This window comes from Taudactylus pleione, unplaced genomic scaffold, assembly GCF_031769625.1.
Source record: "Taudactylus pleione unplaced genomic scaffold, aTauple2 ptg000845l, whole genome shotgun sequence".
In the NCBI taxonomy this organism is placed as follows: Eukaryota; Metazoa; Chordata; class Amphibia; order Anura; family Myobatrachidae; genus Taudactylus; species Taudactylus pleione.
In genome coordinates, this window is record NW_028285247.1 from 6,537,279 (window position 1) to 6,561,046 (window position 23,768).

The window sequence follows — 23,768 nt, forward strand, 5'->3', positions numbered from 1 at the left end:
TCCAGCCTGAAGAAAGGCAAGTATTGTAGAAACATTAAAAACTTGAGGGTCATAGTCTCTAGGGGCACACCACTGGAAATATGTATGCCATACACGGTAATAAATCCTGGCAAAGGCCGGATTACGTGCTCTGATCATGGTCTGGACCACAGAGCTAGAATATCCCTTAGACCATGGGTCTACAACCTTTGGCCCACCAGCTACTGAGGAACTACAGATCCCAGGAACACCCTGCCACAGTTATAGCATGCTGTCATATCAAAACGGTGGCAGGGCATGCTGGGATGTGTAGTTCTACAGTAGCTGGAGGGCCAAAGATTGAAGACCCCTGCTTTAGACCTTAGGAGGGATGTCTCAAGGGGCCAAGCCGTTAAAGACAGAGGAGCCAGGTCCGGATGTAGAAAGGGACCCTGAGACAACAGGTCTGGTCGAAGAGGAAGTTGAAGAGGAGCGTCTATTGAGAGACTTTGAAGATCGGAGTACCAATGGCGTCTGGGCCAAGCCGGAGCCACCAACAGGACTGTGCCCCCTTCCTGTTTGGGCAGCACAGACGGTGTAATGGTTAGGCATTACTGCCTCACAGCACTGAGGTCATGGGTTCGATTCCCACTATTGCCCTAACTGTATGGAGTTTGTATATTCTCCCTGTGCTTGCGTGCGTTTCCTCCGGGTACTCCGGTTTCCTCCCACACTCCAAAAATATTCTGTCAAAAGGTGGACACCATGGATCCTAGAGTCTGCATTGCAAAGTGAATTGACAGTCGGCGACTGTGTAGTAGTCTGCGCACCCAGTGCTGTAATACAGAGATTTTGTTTGCTGTTAGGAAGATTCTCTGAACCCGAGAGCCTAGGAGGGCTCCCAGATGTACCATTCTTTGAGAAGGTGTCAAGGAAGACTTTACCCAGTTGATCAACCAATCGTACGTTTATAGAAAGGCAATGGTTACCTGTAGATGGCGATGAAGAGATTCTGGGGAGCTAGCCAACAGCAAGAGATTGTCTAAGTATGGGAGCATTATCCCCACTGACTACTACCAAAGCTACACGTCCGGACAGCTGACCAGGTAAGTGGTGCACACCCCCTGCACTGCCTAGCGCATCAGGGCAGATGGCCACTGGTCCTGACAGCATACTAACTTATACATACACATATTGCTGGATCACTGCTGTTTCAGCAGATCTGATCATTTACATGAGGGAGAAGTAAACATTGTATATCATGATCTCCATGCTATTCAATATGTGATGTTTATGAACAGCAATACAAATTAAGGTGTATTTCAATCAGTAGTGTCATATGTACACCAGATGGCTCACTGGTAGTTATTATTAACCCTATCTGGATGTGTATAGCTCAGAGTGCATGCAGGCATTAGGGAATTATTCACCCTATTTAGAACAATATATGTATTTATTCCTAAAATGATATGCCTAGACTAAACCATCGGCGATACACGATATTGTGGCTATTTGCAACATATATTTTTTCAATTAACAGTATTATCTAGCCTGGCTTTCAACATTTCCTCATTGGAGGAATGCTTTTTCCTTGATATGTTATACAAGTGGCAATATATTGATTTGTGGCTGTTAGTACATGACAAAACCACTATATTTAGCCTAAATAAGTCACATTCTCTAAATTTTTAATGGAAGAGATGCATCCCCTGTGATTTATGTGTAGAATATTTGTTTGTTGATTTTATCTGTTCATTCATAGTTGCTTTTTTTCCTTTTTTAATTATACATAATAAAAGCTAATTCTTAATAGGCTGGCTGGCCTACTCTCTATACCTATTTGTGTGCCCCCCCCCCACAAAAGAGTCCCTTTTTTAATTTTTTTCTTGTTGGTTTATATGTTGTAAACAGACTCTGGGGAGCACCAAGCACTTACCTATTTATAGATCTGATAGACCGAGGTCTTATGATCATTCTTGGGAGTACTATATTTTAAACAATTGGTTTGTAAATCATCTGTGTATTGCTTTATAGGGTTTTTTTTTAGAGATATATCATCCCTGTTACAGTGGCAGTATATTTTTCAGTGCGGTTCCCATTCCTTTCTTTTTTGCACCCTGATGAACTTGTTTAGAGACTTGAGGTTGAGGATAGGCCGATGAGACCGTTGGGTTTCTGAAAAGGGTAGAATAATAGCCGTTCCATCGCTGTGAGGAAGGGCCAGAATTATTACTCCTGAGAGCAGTAAGGACTGAATGGCCTTTTGGAGCAGCAGGGCCTTTCTTGGATCCAATGGAGGTTCTATGCAAAAGAACTGCTGGGGAAGGGGGGGTGCCTCAGGCATGAGAGGGCATATCCGTGGGAGACCACATCTCTTACCCATGCATCTGATGTGGTCTGACGCCAGAACTGGGCGAATTGAAGAAGTCGGGAACCCCCAGGGAGAGGCCCACCCAGTCAGGCTGAAGGCTTGTCCACAGGCTTGGTACGTGGACGTCTAGTAGCCCAGGTCGGTTTGGTACTAGGCTTGGAGGCCTTAGTGGTTGCCTGTTTCCTTGGAAAGGATTGACCTTTAGCTTTTCCTTGAGGACTAAAGGATGACATCTGTGGCTTTGCATTATATGCAGAGGGCAAGAATGCCATCTTGGAAGCTGCCAAGGTAGTCACAATTTTGCCTTACTCTGGGGAGATCCTGTTTGGACCAGAATTGGACAGACTCCAAATCTGCCTTCCATGAGCGATGCCAAAACAGTAAGGCGAGCTACCACGGAAGTGGCAGATGCCTTGGAAGCGAGGAGAGCAGTATCCAGAGCTGCTGAGCCTAAATAGGAGACTGCATCTCTAATGTGAGATATGTAGGACAGGGAAGCATCAGAGGGAAAATGTATCTTCTAAAACCTCTGCCCAACTCTCAATGGCTTTTGCTACCCAGGCCGTAGCCCTAGCAGGGCGAGTAATCGCGCCAGTAAGAGTATAGAGATTTGAGACAAGCTTCAATTCTTCTATCCATAGTTTCCTTTAAGAAGGTTGCAGTATAGATAGGTAAGTTAGCATTCAGAACTAGACGTGTCATGTGGGAATCCACTGCAGGGGGAACTTCCTATTTAGTGCAATCAGTAGCTGGAAGAGGGTAAAAGGAAGCTAAACGTTTAGGCCGCTGAAAACTCTTACTTGGCATATTCCATGCATCACTCATATGATCAGATGGCTGATCAGTGTGAGGAATCTCTGGCAAAACTACCTTTTGTCGCTTAAATAGTGTCTCTTTTGCCTTAGGAGTGGGTTCTGTCGCTTCTATTTGAAGGATAGATTTTACAGCTCTGACAAGTGCAGGTATATTAAACTTAGAGGGGGACGACTCCTCTCCCAATGGGGAGTCAGAGTGAGAGAGATCTGTGTCTTTGGCCTCCCCAAATGATAAATCAGAATCTGGTAACTGGGTGAAAGGGAAAATAACACAGCACGCTTAGTAGATTTACTAGGTAGGGGTCTCTCCTTTTGTAGCTTTTGTTGAAAAGCTGTAGATGTATTGACCAGACTCTGCACTGAGGCAGAAACCATATCAACGCATTGGGGAGGCAAAGGATTTACAGGGAGTACCCGTTGTGGCCATCCCATAGGGGGAGCTACCACAGGGACCGCTAGGTGGTCTGCAACTTTTGCCAGCACCTGTGAAAAGGTAGTCCAGGGTGGGTCCTGAGGATAGGACACCAGGGCAGATGGTATAACAAGATGCACAAAGACCATCCTGAATGGGATCCTCTGAAGCTAGGCCCGCTGAGCAGGACTTACAAGATACCAGAGTAGGAGCAGCAGGCTGCTTGTTATTCTTGCCTCTGTCAGACATAGTTGTAAGAAAAAAATTTAACACAATCTGGCACTGTGCAGTGAGCAACTCACAAGTATGTGTAATACGGCACAGTGTAGTGGGCAGCAAAGTATGTGATAGCATACAACCTATACCTTAGTATGCCAGGGTTATAGTGGAATAAAGGGAAAGGTATAAAGTTGACAGTTAAGAAAAAAAAGGAAACAGACAGCAACGCTAGCACAAGTCACATACAATACAGAATATGCAATATAAATGCAGTGGGCACTAAAATCAACTACACAGACCGCAGTGGCTGGTAGGGTATAGTGCTGTATAACCTGGCCCTTGGGAGAGGTATACAGGGAGACTGGACCCAGCGTTTGTGGAGACCTGAATGCAGAAAATGGCTGCCGTGAGTCTCAGAGGGGGCAGAGGGTGAGGGAGGAGCAGCTCAGGAAGCAGCAAGACTGCAGTGGAAGGGCACCCTGAGCTGGGAGGGGGGATGCAGGAAGTGTCTTTTTCCCTGTGGTGACATTAACTACAGAGTCCCCTGGCCTTAAATTGTGCCCTGCGCCAGTGCTTGTATTGCCCTGATGGTCTAGTGGAGTCCCGGACGAACCGGTGTCCACATTAGCACCTCCGGTTTGTCTCTCGAGACCGGAGGCATGACTGCGCATTAGACGCGGGTCCCCGCAAGCAGGCATCCGCCTTACCTGTCCCCTTGAGTCCCGGCTGCAGTCTGGGGTCCGGGAAGCCTTGCTAGCTAGGTCCATCTCAGAGCCCCGCTGGGAGTACCTTGCTGAGGGCTGGTGTCACGGCGCCGCGAGTGGTGATGTAGCAGCAGTGCAGATTTCCAAAGGACTGTCTTGTGCTGCTGCTCTTGAAGTAAAATAAATGAAAAGAAAGTTAAATCATAAAAGTAAGCTTGGGCTGCTTCATAGCAGCCCCACTGTTAAACGGTGATCCAGCTCCTGCCTGACACCAACGAAATGGAGTTGCCCTCAGGCTGTGGGCAGGGTAGAAGGACCAGAGCATCCTGGGATTGAAAAAGCTTTGCTGTCGGTGTCCGGTCCTCCAAGTCCCACCTACACCCCATTGTCTCCCTGTGGAGCCCTATGGACCCTGAAGTAAAAAAAAATATTAATAAATTATGAAAGTCATGTCATACAGTATTGTGCCCACCTCGGACGCAGGGCACTGAAAAAGAAATGAGAAGGAAATGCGATGTCCGTGCCCTGCTTCCTATGGTTGAAGCATACATATCTCACCTTTGGTGTATTACCAAGGGGAGATAGTGCCTAATAAATGAATAGGCTGCACACTCAAACATAGGTTCATTCCTCCAAAAATATCTGATGTAACATTTAATAAAATATATATTTTTTTAGGTAAATAAACTTTATTGTTGTTAAGAGGTTAGGTTTTAAAAATGATCTTAACTCCATTCACATACTCACCTGGATGCTCTAGCTTTGTGTGCTTCTGGAGAATAGAGCTGTTTGAGAAGACTTGTTCACAGGAACTACACTGTGCAGAAGAGAACTTGGAAGAGCGATGATTCTGAGCAGCAAACAAATCCGGGTGATGTGTGCGGTTGTGGTACCATAAGCCGGACAGTTGCTGTGGAAAGTCAGGAGGTTAACATTTCACTACACCAATGAACCTGGTGAATTGTCTAAAATAACTGGCAAGTGGAAGATTACATTTATATACCTGGTATGCTTTGTCACAGATCTCACAGTTGTAAGGCTTTCCTCCAACATGCGTGACAATGTGTCGATCTAGTAGAGAAGGGGCACTAAAAATCTTTTCACATGAAGGGCACGGGTGGTATTCCTTGGAATGTACGACTTGAATGTGTTGTCGGTTCTCCTCCAATGTAGGGAAACTCATTCTACATTTCTGGCAATCATAAGGATCTTCAATGTCTGAAAACAAAGCAATTACTTAAAAAATAAAAAAAAATGGACATGTGGCCAGTTTGCTCTTTCACACACCCAGACATTTGCTGCAGCATAGGTTTCCACAGAACCAGCACCCTGTACGTTACATAGAGTTCAGCACTGTGCATCTATAAATAAAATGTGTGTCCAGTGTGGAAAGAGCAAATCAATCGGCATTATGGAACGATACAATCTCGGCAGCATTATGCCAATCCAGAGCACTGTGGTGAGAGAGTATGAACCCTTGTTAGTGGTGCAGTGGAGAGGCAGCAGCCATGGGAAGGTCACAGTTGGCTCTCGGCTGCACTTCAGTGCACCACTTTGGAGTCCTGGGGGCTTGTAAGTGGCAACAGGGGGACTGCTGCTGGGCAGATTAAATGGACAGGTGTCTGGATTACACCCTGCCATAATGTGTGTAAATTGCAAAACAAGCATGGGAGAGATCTTCTGCAAAAGAGTTTATGTAACTCACTGTGGAATGTCCGCAGGTGTATACTAAGTCCATTGGCCTGGCTAAAACCTTTTCCGCACTCTCGACAGACGTATGGCTTGTCTCCTGTGTGAGTTCTCACATGTCTAGTCAACTCGATGGACTGTGCAAAGACAGCATCGCAGTACTGGCACACGTACATTTTACCTGGAAGGAAAGATCAGAGTCACTTTTACATTTTAAAAGTATTTGCTTCTAGAACACAGTGATATGATGTAGAGTGATACTAGTTCAGAAAAGCAACTCCTGCACCTCTCCACTATGAAGGTTAAAGAACAGATGCTTGTGGTTAGAGGGGGTGCAGCTCATTAGGCAGTTCTGGGATATACAGCAACCATCCAGAAAAAAAAAAAATAGACCAATAGAAGGTAAAGTATTTTGAATATATCAAAACTTACGTAATAAAGTTCAGGAAGGATATGTTTACACAAATGTGACTCATGCAGGCCAGCATGAAGCAAGTATGTGCATATGTTTGTTAGGTGACGTGTCTTTGCCTCTGCTACAGGGCAGGTGGAAGAGCAAGTCGGATGTAGCTGACACGAAGGCGTACTCATCAGAAGAGATCTAAGAGTACGCGCTGCATATGTGTATAGCTATTTTTCTGTGCCTTTTTTATTTTAAGTAATTTACATGCATTTGGCTACTATCTCTGCATTAGCCCCAATGTCTACTTTATATTACCAAGAGTGTCATTAGAAACAGGCTTGTGAAACTAGGGAACCCATCGAGGGCCAGAACTAGGTAATCAATTTTAAAAGTTGCCCTTTGAAAAACAATCTGTTTTAAATGTTCTAAAAGTAAGTTGATAATGGAGCTGATTTACTTGTATGCAAAACCGATGCTTTGCGTACAAGTTCGATGGTGGGCGGACTGCGCAAGTGCCGGGGCAGCAGTGTGTGTGTGTGCTGGATGCAGTGCCCTGTATGCCGCAGCCTGATTAGAGGCCGGGGAATGGGCAGCGACCATTCCCCAAAACAAAGGAGTGTTGCTTACATTTTATGGGAGTAAGGCTAGGGTCTGCATCTTCAGACACAGATTTCCTGGTCCCGGCAAAAGAGAGCTGTTGCCCATTCTAAGCAAGCTTAGACTTTGGACTTTGTTTTCTTAAGACGCCTACTATTGCATTAGCATACATCAGCGATGCTATTAGTGTACAGCTCTGAATCAGGCCCAATGTTGGCTATGTTCCTATGAAAGTAACCAAATCTTAAATCAGGTCTTCAATATACCTTCAGAATGCTTCTTTTTGGTGTGGTAGGAAAGTGCAGCTGCCTGGGTAAAGGTCATGTGACAGTGCTTGCACATAAACGGACGTTCTCCCGTGTGCAGACGTTGATGGTTTTTCAGGGTGGAGTTTGCAGCAAACTTCGCACCACATTCTTCACAGGAGAATGGCTTCTCATCAAAATGTTCTGTCCGTTTATGGTACTGCAGACCTGAGCGACAAATAATCAAGAGACGTTTACTACAGATCACCATTTGATCTAATATGATTTTTAAAAACAAACTTTATTATTAGAGTTGTTTATAGATCCTTTCTGGGTGATGGTTACATAATCTACACTAATTAAAAAAAATTTTTTCCCGAAACCTGAAGTCCTGATTACAGCAATGGGTGCTTTATTACGTTGATCTCAATGGCTATTATTGCTCTGATGTGCGACTTTAAACCTGATTAAGTGTTACGGACAAGCTGTGTAATGTGAGGGAAATATACTATAGGAGAGTGACAGAAGTGAATTAGAACTGTAATCCTGACCATGTTATAGATTTATTATACAGTATAATCAGCAACTATTACTTTCCCCTTCATTATGTGATATCATTGCAATGCCAGAAGGAGTAACAGGTCAGGCGTGATGGATAAAGCTAGCAAGCTAAGCCGAGACCCGCCGAAATCACCAGCACAATTACTGATGTTTTGGCCCGCCGGAGATAGATGGAGTCGCCTTATCTGCGCCTTAATATAGTCGCTGGTTACTGCTTACTGAAACATAAGAAATAAAATAAAACAAAATAAAAGCTAAGGACTGCACGAGCAGTCCCGTTACAAAAGGGTGTGTCTTGATCCTGCCGCACCAAACGAACAACTGAAGGTCTGTGAATAGGGGTGGGATATATATGAAGGAGGACCCAATGAATCCTGTGAGCTGAAAGCTTTAACCGTTTGGTGCCAAGATCTCTCAAACCACATTACCCCATGTTATCCCTGTGGATACCTATGGACCCTGAAGAAGAAAGCTGGATCTAGCAGTCCATTTTATAATTACAGAAAAGAAACAATCACTTCCTGAAACAGGTTGAAAGAATTTAACAGAAATCGGTTACACATTACAGAATTACCGGAGGGATGAGCAAACTCTTTGCCACAAATGTCACATGTCACGAGCATTCTCCTTTTCCCTTTGCTAGTGCGAGAAATTAGGTAGCCATGCGCTTCCTCTCTATGCTGATCCAGCTCCTTTTTAGAAGCTTGCACCACATTGCAGTCTTTGCATTGTAGCGGATTTCTTTTTGCCATCCGGCAGCGCTTCATATGGACCTCCAGGCGGCAGCGGAAGAGGAAGATCTTGTCACAAGACTTGCAGATGAAGTTCTTTTTCGATCCCTTCTCTTGTGTTAGTTCAGCCCTCTCTTTTTCAGAATCCACCTCTTCATTTTCATCATCTTTTGCTTCATCATCTTCCTCATTTCTATCACCGACATCATCGATAAGTTCCATCTGGCAGTCACTGTTAACAGTCCACTTATTAGAACTCTGAAAATTGCACTTCCCATCCACTACCAGTCCTAAGCAAAAAAGATGAAATATAAAGAACAAATAAAGTTATTGTTTGACATTAATATGGAATATAAATTAAATATAAGAAAAATCTGTCCACCATGCTCTCTCACACTCTGCTGTAGCAGGTTGCCATGTTAGATGGGAGGTACAGGTTGAGTCTCCCATATCCAAATATTCCGAAATACGGAATATTCCGAAATACGGAATTTTTTTAGCATGACTCAGATAATGAAACCTTTGATTTTTGATGGTTCAATGTACACAAACTTTGTCTAAAGCACAAATTATTAAAAATATTGTATAAAATAAGCTTCAGGCTGTGTGTATAAGGTGTATATGAAACATAAATGAATTTCATGTATGTACACAAACTTTGTTTGAGCCACAAAATGATTGAAAATATTGTATAAAATTACCTGTAGGCTGTGTGTATAAGGTGTATATAACACATCAATGCATTATGTATGTATATTTGAGTCCTATTCTCAAGATATTTAATTATGGTATGCAAATATTCCAAAATACGGAATATTCGTTATCCAAAATACCCCTTGTCCCAAGCATTTTGGATATGGGAGACTCAACCTGTACTTCCTCAGCAAACCAGGCAGAATGATAGTGACTAACCACCAAGTAGGTAGACAAGAACATTATATGGGGTATTGGTTTTTTTAAACAGTTATACAAAAATTCATATAACCATAAATAAATGTATTAAAGGAATTTTTAAAAATAGGTACACTATTTTCTTACTAATTACCCTGGCACCCACAAGGGTACTAGGAAGCGCCCAATACTATTTAGCTATAGGTAAGAGTGGCTGCACTCCTTGAAACCGTAAAGCTCAATAATTTTGGCTAGGAGTTACAAATACAGAGGAGACCAAGCCGTGTCTGCAGTGTCCAGTCCACACTGAGTGGGACACACACACACACACACACACACACACACACACACACACACTCTCTCTCTCTAGCTATCGTTTTATAGAATGGACTAGATAAATGATAGCTAGTATTAGATTGGCATGCCATCTTCTCTACTTGTTCTCTTTAAAAGGTTTGATACATCTCCCCATGATGGGCTGAATAAAAAGAAAGGAGAGCTATGGTAAAACTTACCTTCGTTAACTCTCTTTCTTCGAAGTCCATAGGGCAGAGGTTCCCAAACGCGGTCCCAAAGGCTCCCCAACAGTTCAGGTTTTAGAGATATCCATGATTAAGCACAGGCGGTTATATCAAATAGACTTTGGTACTAATTAAATCACCAATGCTCAACCATGGATATCTCTAAAACCTGAACTGTTGGGGAGCCTTGAGGAGCGTGATTTGGAGCCTCTGCCATAGGGTCCACAGGGACACGTTGGGGTGTAGGTGGGACCTGGAGGACCGGTCACCAACAGCAAAGCTTTTCAATCCCAGAACGCACCGGTCCTTCCCCCTATACCCCACCCACAGCCTGATGGCAAGTCAGTTTTGTTAACAAGCCCAAGGCAGGAGCAGGACAGGAGAGAAGGAAGACTGGTACACTGAGGAATCTCACACTCACGCAGAGAAGGAAACAAGTGACTAAGAGAAGAAGCCCATAGAAGCCAGGTGCGTCAGGACGGGTGCCCTGTGGACCCTATGGACTTCAAAGAAAGAGTTAACCAAGGTAAGTTTTACCATAACTCTCATTTTCTGCAGTGTCCATAGGGCTCCACAGGGAGACATTGGGGATGTCCCAAAGCAGTTCAAGGGCGGGAATGCTCCTGAGCTGATAGGAGAACCCTAGCATCCTGAGAGGCAAATGTATCAAAGGTATAAAACCTAAAAAACAGGTGTGGACAGAAGACCACGTGGCCGCCTTGCATAGCTGTTCAGTTGAGGCGCCACGCCGGGCTGCAGAACGAGTAGAATGAGCAGACACCGTAGTCAGCACAGGAAGGCCAGTCTGCGTGTAAGCCTGGGAGCTAAGTCATGCGAATCCACCTGGCCAGAGTGTTTGTTAGCTGGTCATCCCTTTGTGTGGAATCCATATAGGACAAAGAGGGAGTCCGATTTTCCCATGGAGCCAAAGGAGGGACAAAGGGAGGCTGTATCCTAAGAACATCCGGTATAGGTGCAATTCTGCTCTGAAGCCAGATAGACAAAGCAGAAACCTGCACTTTGAGAGATGCTAGGCGGAGGCCTAAATCCAGTCCAGGATGAAGAAAGGAAAGAATTCGAAAAACTTTAAAGACTTGAGGGTCATAGTTTCGTGGGGAGCACACCATTGGAAATACGTATGCCATATTCTGTGGTAAATCCTGCTCTGAGCATAGTCTGGACCTCAGAGTCGGAGAAACCCATAACCATTAGGACGGATGTCTCAAGAGCCAAGCATTTAAAGACCATAAATAGCTAGGTCCGGATGTAGACATGAACCCTGAGACAACAGGTCTACTCGTAGAGTAAGTTGAAGAGGAACGTCTATGGAGAGCCTTAGAAGATCCGAGTACCAATGAATTCTGGGCCAAGCCGGAGCTATCAACAGGACTGTGCTCCCCTCCCGTCTGAATTTCTCGAGGTACCAGTGATATTGAAGGGAAGAGATATGGCAAATGGAAGGTCCATTTCACCGACAAGGCATCTATGAAGGCCGCGTCAGGGTCCTATGTTCTGGCTCCATAGTTTGTTGTTGTGTCTTGAGGCCATGAGATCCACTTCTGGAAGATCCCATTTGTCTACCAGAAGCTGAAAGACTTAAGGTTGTAGAGACCATTCTTCTGCATGCATGTCGTGACGGCTAAGGAAATACGCTTCCCGATTGAGAATCCCCGGGATGAACACTGCGGAGATGGCTGGGAGATTGCGTTCGGCCCATGTGAGAATGCGGGACACTTCACTGCTAACTGACTTCAAGTGCTCCCTTGGTGATTGAGGTAGGCCACAGCCATGGCGTTGTCAGACTGTACTTGTACTGGCCTGCTTTTCAGAATATTCTGAGCCAGAGTGAGAGCTCTGTAGATAGCTCGAAGTTCCAGGATGTTGATTGGCAACACTGCTTCAACTGGGGACCATCAGCCATGGAAGGAGTGCTGGCTGGATACTGCGCCCCATCCTTGGAGGTTTGCATCCGCGGTGAGGAGTCCAGTCAGGATCCAAAAGGGATGACCCTGGTTCAAATGGGAAGTCTGTAGCCACCAGGCTAGGGATAGGCGAACCTCTCATTGTCTGGGATTTGAGCAGATGGGGTAGCCCGTTCCACCTGGAGAGGATCAGGTGTTGTAAGGGCCTGGAGTGAAACTGGACGAACTCCACCATGTGAAAGATGGACACCATTGATTCCAATGCCTGCATTGCAGAGTGAATCAACACTCGCGATTGTGAAGCAGTCTGCATAGTCTGTGCTGCAGTGCTGAAATCTTGTTTGCAGTTACGAAGATTCTCTGAATTTGAGAGTCCAGGAGGGCTCCCAAATGTACCAACCTTTGAGAGGGAGTCAGGGAAGACTTTTTCCAGTTGTACAGCCAACCGTGCAATTGTATGTAGAAAGGCAATGGTTACCTGCAGATGGTAGTGAAAAGTCTCTGGGGAGCTGGCCAACAGCAAGAGATCATCCAAGTATGGGAGCAGTCTGATCCCTTGACGACAAAGAGAGACCGTCATAACTGCCATGATTTTGGTAAAGACCCGAGGGGTCGTTGAGAGGCCAAACGGCAGAGTCTGAAATTGGTAATGTTGCTGCAGTGTAGCAGTCTGGAGATATTGTTGATTAGAAGGCGCTATAGGTAAATGTAGGCAAGTGTCCTGAATGTCTAGGGATACCATAAAATCTCCAGGCTCCATAGTTAGGATAATGGAACGGAGGGTTTCCATACAAAACCTGGGTACCCTGATAAACTTGTTCTTAGATTTGAGGTTGAGGATAGGCCGATGAGACCTATTGGGCTTCTGAACTAAGAAAAGGGTAGAATAATAGCCCTTGCCCCGTTGTGAGGAGGGTACCCGAATTATTACCGCTAAATTCAGTAATTACTGAATGGCTTTGTGGAGCAGCAGGGCCTTAGTTGAGTCCAATGGAGGTCCTGTGCAAAAGAACTGTTGGGTGGGTGGGGGTAGAGGCCCTCCCCATCAGGCTGTAGGCTTGTCCTCAGACTTCACAAGTGGACGTCTGCTAGCCGAGGCTTGTTTGGCCCCAGGCTTGGAGGCTTTGGCTGAAGTCTGCTACCGTGGAAAGGACCGATACTTGGCTTTGCCTTGAGGGCGAAAGGACTGAAAGGATGACGTATTATATGCAAAACGTATTATATGCAGACAGTAGAAACGCAGTCTTGGAAGCTGTCAAAGTAGTCACAATTTTATCTAATTCTGGACCAAATAGGATGTCTCCCGAATAAGGCAGAGACTCCAGAGCCTGTTTTGAGTCTGAATCTGCTTTCCAGGAAAGAGCCAAACAATATGGCGGGCCTCTACCGACGTGGCAGATATCCTGAAGGCCAGGATAGCCATATCCATAGCTGCTTCACCAAAGTAGGAGACTGCATCCTTAATGTGAGAAATGTCTCTTAAGGCCTCTGCAAAGCTCTCAATGGCTTTCGCCACCCAGGCCGAAGCCTTAACAGGACGAGTAATAGCTCCTGTAAGAAAGTAAATAGATTTATGACAAGCTTGGCATTTTTAACCAGACATGTTACATGAGAATCCACTGCTGGGGGAACTTCCCATTTAGTGCAATCAGTAGCTGGAAGAGGGTAAAAGGAACTGAACAGTTTTGGAATTTGAAACCTTTCACCAGGCATATTCAATGCTTCACTCATGTGATCAGATAGCAGGTCCGATTGAGGGAATTCTGGTAAAACTACCTTTTGTCGTTTCTGAGAAGCGGGTTCATCCTTTTCGAATTGTAAAATAGATTTTACAGCTCTCATAAGAGCAGGTATAATTAGTTTAGGGGGTGGCTCCTCTTCTCCTGAGACAGTCAGAGTGAGAGAGGTCTGCATCTTCTGCCTCCCCAGATGATATATCAGAATCAGATTACTGAGTGGACTGGGAAGATAACAGAGCACATTTAGTAGCTTTAGTAGGTAAAGGCTTTTCCTTTTGCAGCATTTGCTAAAAAAAAACATAGAGGTATTAGCCAAACTCTGTACGGAGGTAGACAGTACGTCTACCCATGGGGGAGGCAAAGGATTTGTGGGGAGTACCTGCTGTGGCCATCCCCACAGGGGGAGCCACCACGGGGGCTGCTATGTGGTCCGCAAGTATTTGCCAGCATCTGTGAAAAGGCCACCCATGGTGGGTCCTGATGGAGACACACTGGGGCTGAGGGGCCTAGAGCTGTGTAACAATTAGTACAAAGACTATCCTGAATGAGGTCCTCTGGGGCTAAGCCCGCTGAGCAGGACTTACAGGTCAACAGAGTAGGAGCAGCAGCATCAGGCTGCTTGTTATGCTTTCATCTGCCAGACATAGCCAAAGAATAATAGAATACACAGTATGATACATTGCAGTGAACATCCTCCAGTATGTGTAATATGGCACAATGTAGTCTGCAATCGCACTATATATGGCACAATGTAGTATGCAACCGCGCTATATAGTATGCGATAGCCCTCACAATTGTATAGAAGATGTGAAGTACAATAAACCCCCTATACCTTAGTATGTCAGGATATAGTAGAAAAAAGGGACAGGTATAAACTGACGGTATAGAAAATAGAGATTAGCGCTAGCAGAAATCACATACAAACGCAAAAAAAAAAAACATTAGTTCTGCAATGGGCACTAAGATCAACTACACAGGCCACAGTGGCTGGTAGGATGTAGCGCTGTATAACCTGGCCCGTGGGAGAGGTATACAGGGAGACTGGACCCAGCATATCCCGGAGAACTGCTTGCATAAAATGGCTGCCGCGCATCTCTAAGGGGGCGGAGGGGCAGCTGAGGGAACACCAAGACCGCAATGGAAAGGCACCCTGAGCTGGGGGAGGGGCTGCAGAAAGAGCGCCTTATCCCCTGGTTGACGTTAACCACCAGGCCCCCTGGCCTTTATAATACCCCTCTGCGCCAGTATATTTGTGCCCCGGTGGTCTAGTGGAGTCGTGTGCGAACCAGTGTCCACATCAGCGCCTCCGATCTGTCTCCTGAGACCAGAGGCAAGACTGCACCAAGACGCGGGTCCCCACGAACGAGGTTCCGCCTAGCCCGTCTCCTGGATTCTGGGCTGCAGTCTCCTCGGAGCCCCGCCAGGAGTACCTAGCACAGGCTTGGTGTCACAGCACCCTGGAGGGGTGATGGGGCGGCAGCACAGAGGGCAGTCTGGTGCTTTCCGCTCGTTATGGTAAAAGGAAAATTGTAAATTATATCAGAAATTCAGAGCTTGGGCTGCTTAATGCAGCCTTATTGTAATGGTGGTCCAGCTCCTGCTGGACACCAATGAAACTGAAGTGCCCTCAGGCTGTGGGCGGGGTATGGGTAGGGGTGTGGGGTGTGGGGGGGGAGGACCGGAGCATCCTGGGATAGAAAAGCTTTGCCATCGGTGTCCGGTCCTCCAGGTCCCACCTACACCCCAATGTCTCCTTGTGGAGCCCTATGGACCCTGAAGAAGAAAAAGGAATTTTGTACTTGCTGTAAAATCTGTTTCTCTGCAGCCATTTAGGAGTCACTGCTGTATTTTTGGGAAAAGAGGGTGCTAGCACTGGATCAGGGCACAACTACACTACACACTCGTTGGCCTCTGATTTTGCAGCCTCTACACCCATCCCCTGGAAAGACTTTGGTTTATTTCTAACAAATCCCCTAAGAAGAACTAAGCAAAGCATTAAACAAACAACCAGGACGAAAAATTCTAATGAAACTGGCGAGAAATCGCAGTGTCCGCCAAATGGAATCAGAAACAGGTTTTCCCATTTTCTCTTCCATCCAAATTGGGGGCCACCGCTGTACCCGAAGGATGTTCCAAAGCAGCCCCTAGACTGTATACTCAACAGTTGCTCTGCGCAGAACATTTTACCCATAATCAGTGTCCTGATACACAGACAAGGCAAAGAGGTATTTCTCTCCATATAGTTTTTCAAGGCTTTCACTACATCCAAGAGATTATGAAAGTGGACAACCTCAGACTGATCTGGCGAAAAAGCCAGAACTACAATTTTGTGATCGAGATGATATATAAGTTTTTGTTGACCAGGAGAGCTTGGTGAACAGCAGCTCTATCTTTGTGGAATATGAGATAAGGAGGTTATAAGAAAAAGCTGTCAGCTCCGACACCCTTCTTGCTGGTAAGATGGAAGAACATGTAGCGGTTGGTGTGGTTGTTAGGGTGACAAGTAGGCCCCTTTATGTGAATACAGGAGTATTACGTAATAAAGTGATACGACTATCATATGCAGGTGCGTAGGACGGACGACAAGACACTCGATAGGTGGATTGTTGTTTATTCAGTTGTTAGGAGAGATAAATGCTTCAGCGGAAACAATGTCGATGTAATGGACCAGTGGTAGGTGTCTCTATCCGTAATACTATTGACACTACGTTTCCCTTATGACACCTATGGTGCAACAACCTTCAGACGCTGGAGCAGGTCTGCCTAGATGGTGATTGACCTGTTAGATGGTGGGTGGGTCTTCCTATATCCCATTGAACTGCAGCATCCAGGGGTTTGTCACACTACTAGTGCTTTAAGGGTTACGTAGGTATAACATACCATACAGGAAAGAGGCATTCTAACAGGCCCTACTTACCATCCTGACAACCACACCCACCATCGACATTGTTTTCCGCTGGAGCATTGTGTCCAACAACTCAAGTGTCTCGTCATCCATCCGACACACCTACATACAATAGTCACAGCAGATACTTTATTAGCGTAATATTCCTGTACCCCAGTACTGCACCATATTTACCATCACAGAAGTGAGCACACTCCATACTTATTTGAGGAGACCGGACATATCTAGTATTAGGCCCAGCTGCGTGCAGATCACACCACCCCCAACTGATGAGATAGAAAACAGAAAAGTAACTTTCCAAGTAAGCAATTTCAGTTCAACTGACTAAACACACTTGAGCGGAGCCTACTGCAAAGCAGCGAGTAGCAAAATAAGGTTCCACTTGGCCATAAGCAGTACATAAAGTGATTGTTTAGAACACACTGCAAATATGAATTTCTGGTAAATCCGCCAGCTTGTGCTGAAAAAATACAAATTAAACCTTAGTGTATACAGATATAAGACAATCCCACATCCACACAGGACAGTAGATACACCTTCTACACACAGTGGTAATCTAAATGTTGCAAACCAAGATAAATGTGTAAGTGACCTGCTCTAACAACCCTTTTCTCGCAAGATTATAGCTCCAAACAGCCACGCTGTCAAATCTAGACAGGTCAAGTCATGATGAAAGAAGGGGTCTTGATTTAGCAGGTCATGGTGGCCTCGAAGGAGGAAACAATCTTCCCCAATAAGCGCATGCATGGATGAATAGACGATAGACTATTGGACTTCTAGGATTTATTCCTGGGGTAGAAAAACCCTTTTCAAGACAGTGTCAAAAATCATCCCCAAAAAGACTAACCTCTGATGGGAGCAAGTGAGACTTCTTGAAATTAGCAATACACTAGTGGGACACCAGAGTCTGGTATGTCAGGAGAACATGAGAGCGGAGGAAATCTGCCGATGGGGCCTTCATGAGAAGATAGGGTATCAAAGGTGAGCCACCATATAAACGACATCACCTTGGTAAAAACCTGAAGGGTCGAGGAGAGGCCGAAAAGAAGGGCCCTGAATTCAAGGTGAATATCCTGAACAGCAAACCTGAAAGAAGAAGGTCTGATGCGGTTCCCAAACAGGGATATGCAAGTAAGACCTCCTAGTTGTCTAGTGAGACCATAAATTCGTCCTTCTCCATGCTCGCAATCACTGAGCGGAGAGACTCAATCTTGAACCTGTGAAACGGAAGGTGCAAGCTGAGGGACTAGAGAGTGAGGGATGTGACGTACTGGTTTCGGTACCACAAACTGGTCTGAATACAACCCCTGAGATCTAACCCCTGGGAAAGGGAACTACAACCCTAGAGACAAACAGTTTTTGAACCGCCTTCTTCAGGGCCACCCACCTATGGCGCAACACTGGGAGACCAGTGGTAAAAAAAACCTGCAAGGAGGTGGCCCAAGAATTTCCAACTTGTACCCCACAGAGAGGAGACACCGCTCCCAAGCATTGGAACACATGCAAAACCAAATGTGTTGAAAATGAAGACGACGATGACCCCCCACCATGGGATCCCCCAAGTGGATGGGTAACAGTCATGCGGACTGCTTGTCTGCTGTCTTGGGTTGCTGACGACAGGAAGGCCAGGAGTCTGTTGAACCTTTGATTTACCGAATATGGAGGAGGATGAACGTCCCCTGGATCCCCAAAAGCGAGTTTTAGCTGAGGTCCAAAAGAATGGCCCTGAACAGTCTCGAGCCAGAGGAGTAGTTGACGTAGAGGGTAAAAAGGTACTCTTTTCCCCCTGTGGCCCATAGCAATTAGTTTGTCCAGTTCCTGGCCAAACAGGATCCTGCCTGAAAAAGGCAGATCTTCCAATGATCGCTTAGACACCACGTCTGCCTGCCAATTTCCAAGCCAGAGGGCATAACTGGCAGCCACAGAAGCAGGGGAAACAGCAAAACCATGGTTGCATCTATAGCAGCCTCACCTAAATAAGAGGTGGATTCATTGATGCATTCATCCAGAGGAAGATTATCAGCTCGATGAGTAACAGAACGCAATCCATCGGCCAGGAGGACTTTTCAACTGCCTTGTTGACCCAAGCCGAAATGAGAATGGGACGAAGAGAAATACCCGCGGCTACATAAATGGCCTTTAGAGTATTTTTCAGCTACCTGACAGAGCTATCCTTGAGTGCGGTTGCTCCTGGAAATGGGATTGTGGTCTTCTTTGAAAGCCACGAAATAGAGAGATCAACCAAAGGAGGAAATTCCCACTTAGCTCTATCCACTACAAGAAGTGGATAAAGAGACAGCATGCATCTGGATACCTGGAACTTATGGTCCAGATGCACCTATGCTGCCGACAAAAGGTCCTCTAACTGAGGTGAAGGAAAAGTCACAGGTTGCTTACGTTTCCTTTTAAACAGAGAAGTTTCCTGAGCCTCCAGAATGTCTGCATCTGAAATGTGTAACAACTGCTGCACAACCTTAATTAAGGCCTCTGCACTCTGCGTGAGCTGCATGGTCTTCCTCAGTCACTGAACACCAATCCAAGTCTGACTCATGAATCTGTTCATCCTCTTCTTTGTCTCAGAGAAGCCACTGAATTGGATTCTTCCTAGGACTGTAGTATAGCAGGAAGACTGCATTTGTTTCGAGACTGTTTAGGTACACCCTCTAGATGTCTAGAGGAGGATTCCATCAGTTTTTCTAACGAGGAGGAAACTTGTACCAACCCCTCCACCGAACGCGCTAATCACTGAGCCCAGGGAGGCTCAACAGTCTGGGAGAGAGGGGGTACTGAGGGACCCCCAAGAAGAGGGTGAGAATGGCCTGACAGTATAGGAGGACCCACTACTCCAGAAGGAAGATGCACTAACCGCCTAGAAGCTGCAAATTGCTGGGTCAGGTTAGACATAGCCCCAGTTAAGGTAGCCACCCAAGATAAGCATATGCACTGGCAGGGAAGCACTTGCTGTCGCAGTGACATGCAGGGATCCTGCGTCACATGACTTACAGACCATGTCACACCATGCATGCTAACATTTTGTTTTACATTTCAAGAAAGATCATATTGTGTAGCTCTACCCTTATCTAGAAGCAATTCCACAGGATTGCCCATCTCAGCCATAAGAGAAAACAGGTATCTGTCCCACATCTTGAATTCTGTACAGTAGACATAGAAGAAAACAATTCCAGCAATGATCAAGAAATGTCTATAGGCAGCACACAGTAAGGGAGAATGAAGCTAAGAACCGAAACATAGAGCTTAGTTAGGGATATATATATATATATATATATATATATATATATCACTGGTAAATAGGTATTATGTGTAAACTAATATACAGTTGTACTATTGACACATACCAACCAGAGAACTCAGCACTCACCATTGTTATATCACAAACAATAATTCATAAATAATGGGGCCTTGGTTCATGGATTGATCAATGCAGGTCCTACACTATCATACTTATGGAAACCTGGTAGCTGCTATCAGAGTTGAAACTGAAAAACTGTTAACTGATTTAAAGCTCACCTGCCAACTAATGGCTTTTAAAGGCAGTCACCAAACATAGCTTCTATCATACTACCAAAAAGGCAGCTGACACAGGTTAAAATAAATGAGCTTGCAAAGGAGTGCATGAGACAGCTGTGATCACAAAAAGGCTAATTAAAAATGAGCCAAATAAACAAAGTCAGAAATCCGCTGCATTCGCCACTCCCAGATTTGGGGTGCAAACCTGCTTAAATGCATTGATCAATCCATGAACCAAAACCCCATTATTTATGTATTATTGTGAGTGATTTAACAATGGTGAGTGCAGAGTGTTCTGTTTTTATTTATTTAAGCAATGTGGTCACAAGCCACTTGCACCCCAGTCCTGGGAATGGCAAGTGCAGGTTTGCACCCCAAATCTTGGGGGAGTGGAGAGAGAGTGCAGTGGATTTCTGACTGTATATATGTGTGTGTGTATATACAACGTTTCGGGCTTTATTGCCCGTCGTCAGGCTACATCGATATTGATGTAGCCTGACGACAGGCAATAAAGCCCGAAACGTTGCAGATTAACTTGATGCGTTTGTCATTTTGTTTGTGAAAGACCCGCTGTGTGCCGCACGCTGGAGCAGAATACAAATTATTATATGCTGGCACCATGGCAAATTTATCACAGGGGGAAGGAGTGTGCCGTACCTCAGGACATAGACATTATATATATTTATATATTCTCTCTCTCTATCTATATCCACTGGGCTGGCAGGTCCTTCATGACCACTCTCAGCACACGCACACTCCATCAGAAAGGGAGGATTGCAAGCCTGTGACTTGAGCAGGAAGGCTCCGAGTACGTGGCTGATTGGAAACACCACTAGGTAGTTCAGGGACACCTGATGTGCAGCAACTGCTGGTGGTTCTCTCCTGAGGCAAAATGGTGCTGATGGGTTTTGACAGGGCGAACCTGCAGGCAAAAGCGTGCTCAAAGGAGAGGGGGGGGGGGACTGTAAACACCTCTCTACAGGGCCGAATGGAGCAAACTGGACAAAGGCCCTGATTCAGAGCCGGACCCACAGGTATAGCGAGCGGCCATGATGACAGTCGCGATGGTCAAGACCATCGCGACCATCGGGCTTGCGATGAGACCCTTGTGGTAGGTTCTCGTTGCCGCAAGCCCCAGAGAGATTTCGTGCTCTAACAGAGCCGGAATCTCTCCACTGACATCACTTGTGATGTCAGTGGGGCCGGCCCCAAACGGTAGGTGTTCCCATGGGAATGCCTCCGTCTGGGCAGCCACCCCCCCGGCCTGCCCACCAAAGGGGGCGTGCTGTCACTCAACATCGACAGCACGCCCCCTTTGGTACGAGACCAGGAGTGACGGATTGCCCGTCGCTATCCGGGTCTCGCGCATGCGCACGACGGAGCCGGCTCGGTCTCGCGCATGCGCACGACGGGGCCGGCTCAGCGCTTGCGACCGGGTCTGAATCAGGCCCAATGTTCCCACAGCCTGTGCTAGCACCACCCCCTTAGTACTCCAGTCCTAGCAATGGAGCCCACGGGATCCACAAGTGGTGATCCATCCGTAGATGGATCTTAAGCTGGGTACACACCTGAAAGATACATCTGCAGATTGACTGATCTGCAGATATCTGCAGTTGATGGTTGTTCATACACACTGAACAACCATTACTGCCATCTAAAAGATTCATCTGCCTGGGTGTCGCAATGCCACCTCCCCGCCCCCGTGGCATCTGCAGCAAATGTACAGGTGGTCGGCTGACTGCCCGTATAAACAGCACGATGTGCAGATATAGCTGCCATTGGCTGTGCTGCACAGCCAATGCGATATATCTGAACTACGTCGTTCACAGACATATCATCTGTACACACTGGCCGACGGACACACAATATATCGGCCATTCAATTGAACAGCCGATATGTCAGGCAGTGTGTACCCAGCAGTAGTTACCCTTACCCATGCCTCCGGTGTGCGTTGGACACTGCTCTCAGGTAGCCCGGACACATCTCTGTGGCAGGTCCCCCAGAAGCAGTCCCACCTAGCAGGCAGCCACCTGGTAGCAAAAAAGCTGCCCCTGGAACAAAAATAAAATAAGAAAGACAGGTTGTCCAGCAGCCTGAAAAAACAGTCTGGCTCCAAAGGGCACTTGATAAAAACTGAAGTCAGGTGCAGTAGAGGGGAAGAAGCCAAGCCCAGATATCAAAAAATTCATCAAGAAACACCACTGTCTATCCACCAGTGTATTCCAGTGTCCCCCAAGGAAGAAGGAGAAAATACAATACATATGCAAATAGAATCAGACAAAAGACAATTAAAAACTTTGGAGTTTGGCAATCCTAAAATGTAACAAAGTTGTAATTTATTTGTTAGCTTATGCAGGATTATTGGTCTAACAAAATAACAGAAGAAAAAAAAAAAAAAAAAACTTACCAAGTTGTTCTAGCTCTTTATAGACTGGTTGTAAATCAGGGGCAGAGTCCTGAACACTGCAGAGCAACTGGCAGAACTTCAGGACAGGGACTGTATGCTGCAGTGCAGCACTAAGGAGAGGCCTTGCAGGACAATCACTGTCTTCATTCTGCTGTGGAATGTTCAATAGCTGGAGGAACAGAAAGGTTGTATTAGCTAGAACATTCAATTTGATAAATAAATGTGCATATTATAATTAGCACAACAAGAACCAGTTGGATTAATGAACTTTGCAATCATATTGAGGTGTTTTAGGCAATTGTCTCTTTCAATAATGAAGTTATGAAAAGTGAAGATGGAACTAGCAGGATTCCAATTCAGTGAAGGAAGTCACGCACAGAGAAAAAATACACACGTGCACTTTTCAGCCTCATTTCATGTGTTCAGCAGAATGACATTCAAGTAAGTGGAGTCTTGATGCACTTATGAAAGTCCAAAACACTTTCACTCCTAATCAGGGAGGCATACATTGAACTGAAAACATGGCCATCATGGACCTGAAAAACTATAATAGGCACTAACCCTAATGATGTGCCTAAAATCATAACCTCCCCTCAGAAGCATGGGTGTGCAAAAATACGATTTTTACTCACTGTAAAATCTGTTCCACGTAGTCCATCTGGGGGACGCCATTACCTCTGGGTTATGTTTAGTGAGCTGTGGAGTCGCTCCCACCACCTATGTAACCCCTCCCCTTCCACTAGAACCTCAGTCTACGTTTAACAAAGCCGAAGAAAGACACAAGGAAAAACTGAGAAACCCAACAGGTAATTAGTAAGAAACCAAACATGGCAGGGACCCTAGCCTCCCCCAGATGGACTCCAAGGAAGAGATTTTACGGAGAGTAAAAATCATGTTTCCTTTATCATCCATCTGGGGGATGCCATTACTTCTGGGATCTACCAAAACAGACCAATTTAAGGAAGATGGGGGGGGGGGAGAATGTATGGAAGCGGTAAAAGTTTGCTCTACAGAGGCACCATGTCGCACAGCCCAAGAAGCCCCGACAGCACAAGTCACGTGGGTCCGAATTTAAGCCGGAACAGTCACATTTGAAGACAAAATATGCCTGCCGGATGGCAGAAGTGACCCATCTAGTGATGGATCCTTT

The 23,768-nt window shown here is 45.7% G+C and overlaps 1 protein-coding gene across 4 annotated transcripts in view; it reads right to left on the reverse strand.

The window, feature by feature from the left end:
• Positions 1-23,768, reverse strand: part of ZBTB40 (zinc finger and BTB domain containing 40) — a 115,258-nt gene that overhangs the window by 30,259 nt on the left and 61,231 nt on the right. For all 4 annotated transcript variants that reach the window (XM_088458644.1, XM_088458646.1, XM_088458645.1 and 1 more), the window contains exons 10-15: positions 22,619-22,787; positions 8,549-8,995; positions 7,435-7,641; positions 6,185-6,349; positions 5,483-5,697; positions 5,227-5,389 (exon numbers count right to left, since the gene is read on the reverse strand). In XM_088458644.1, the coding sequence (XP_088314770.1) occupies positions 5,227-5,389; positions 5,483-5,697; positions 6,185-6,349; positions 7,435-7,641; positions 8,549-8,995; positions 22,619-22,787 (1,366 nt within the window). The remainder of the gene's footprint in view (positions 1-5,226; positions 5,390-5,482; positions 5,698-6,184; positions 6,350-7,434; positions 7,642-8,548; positions 8,996-22,618; positions 22,788-23,768) is intronic.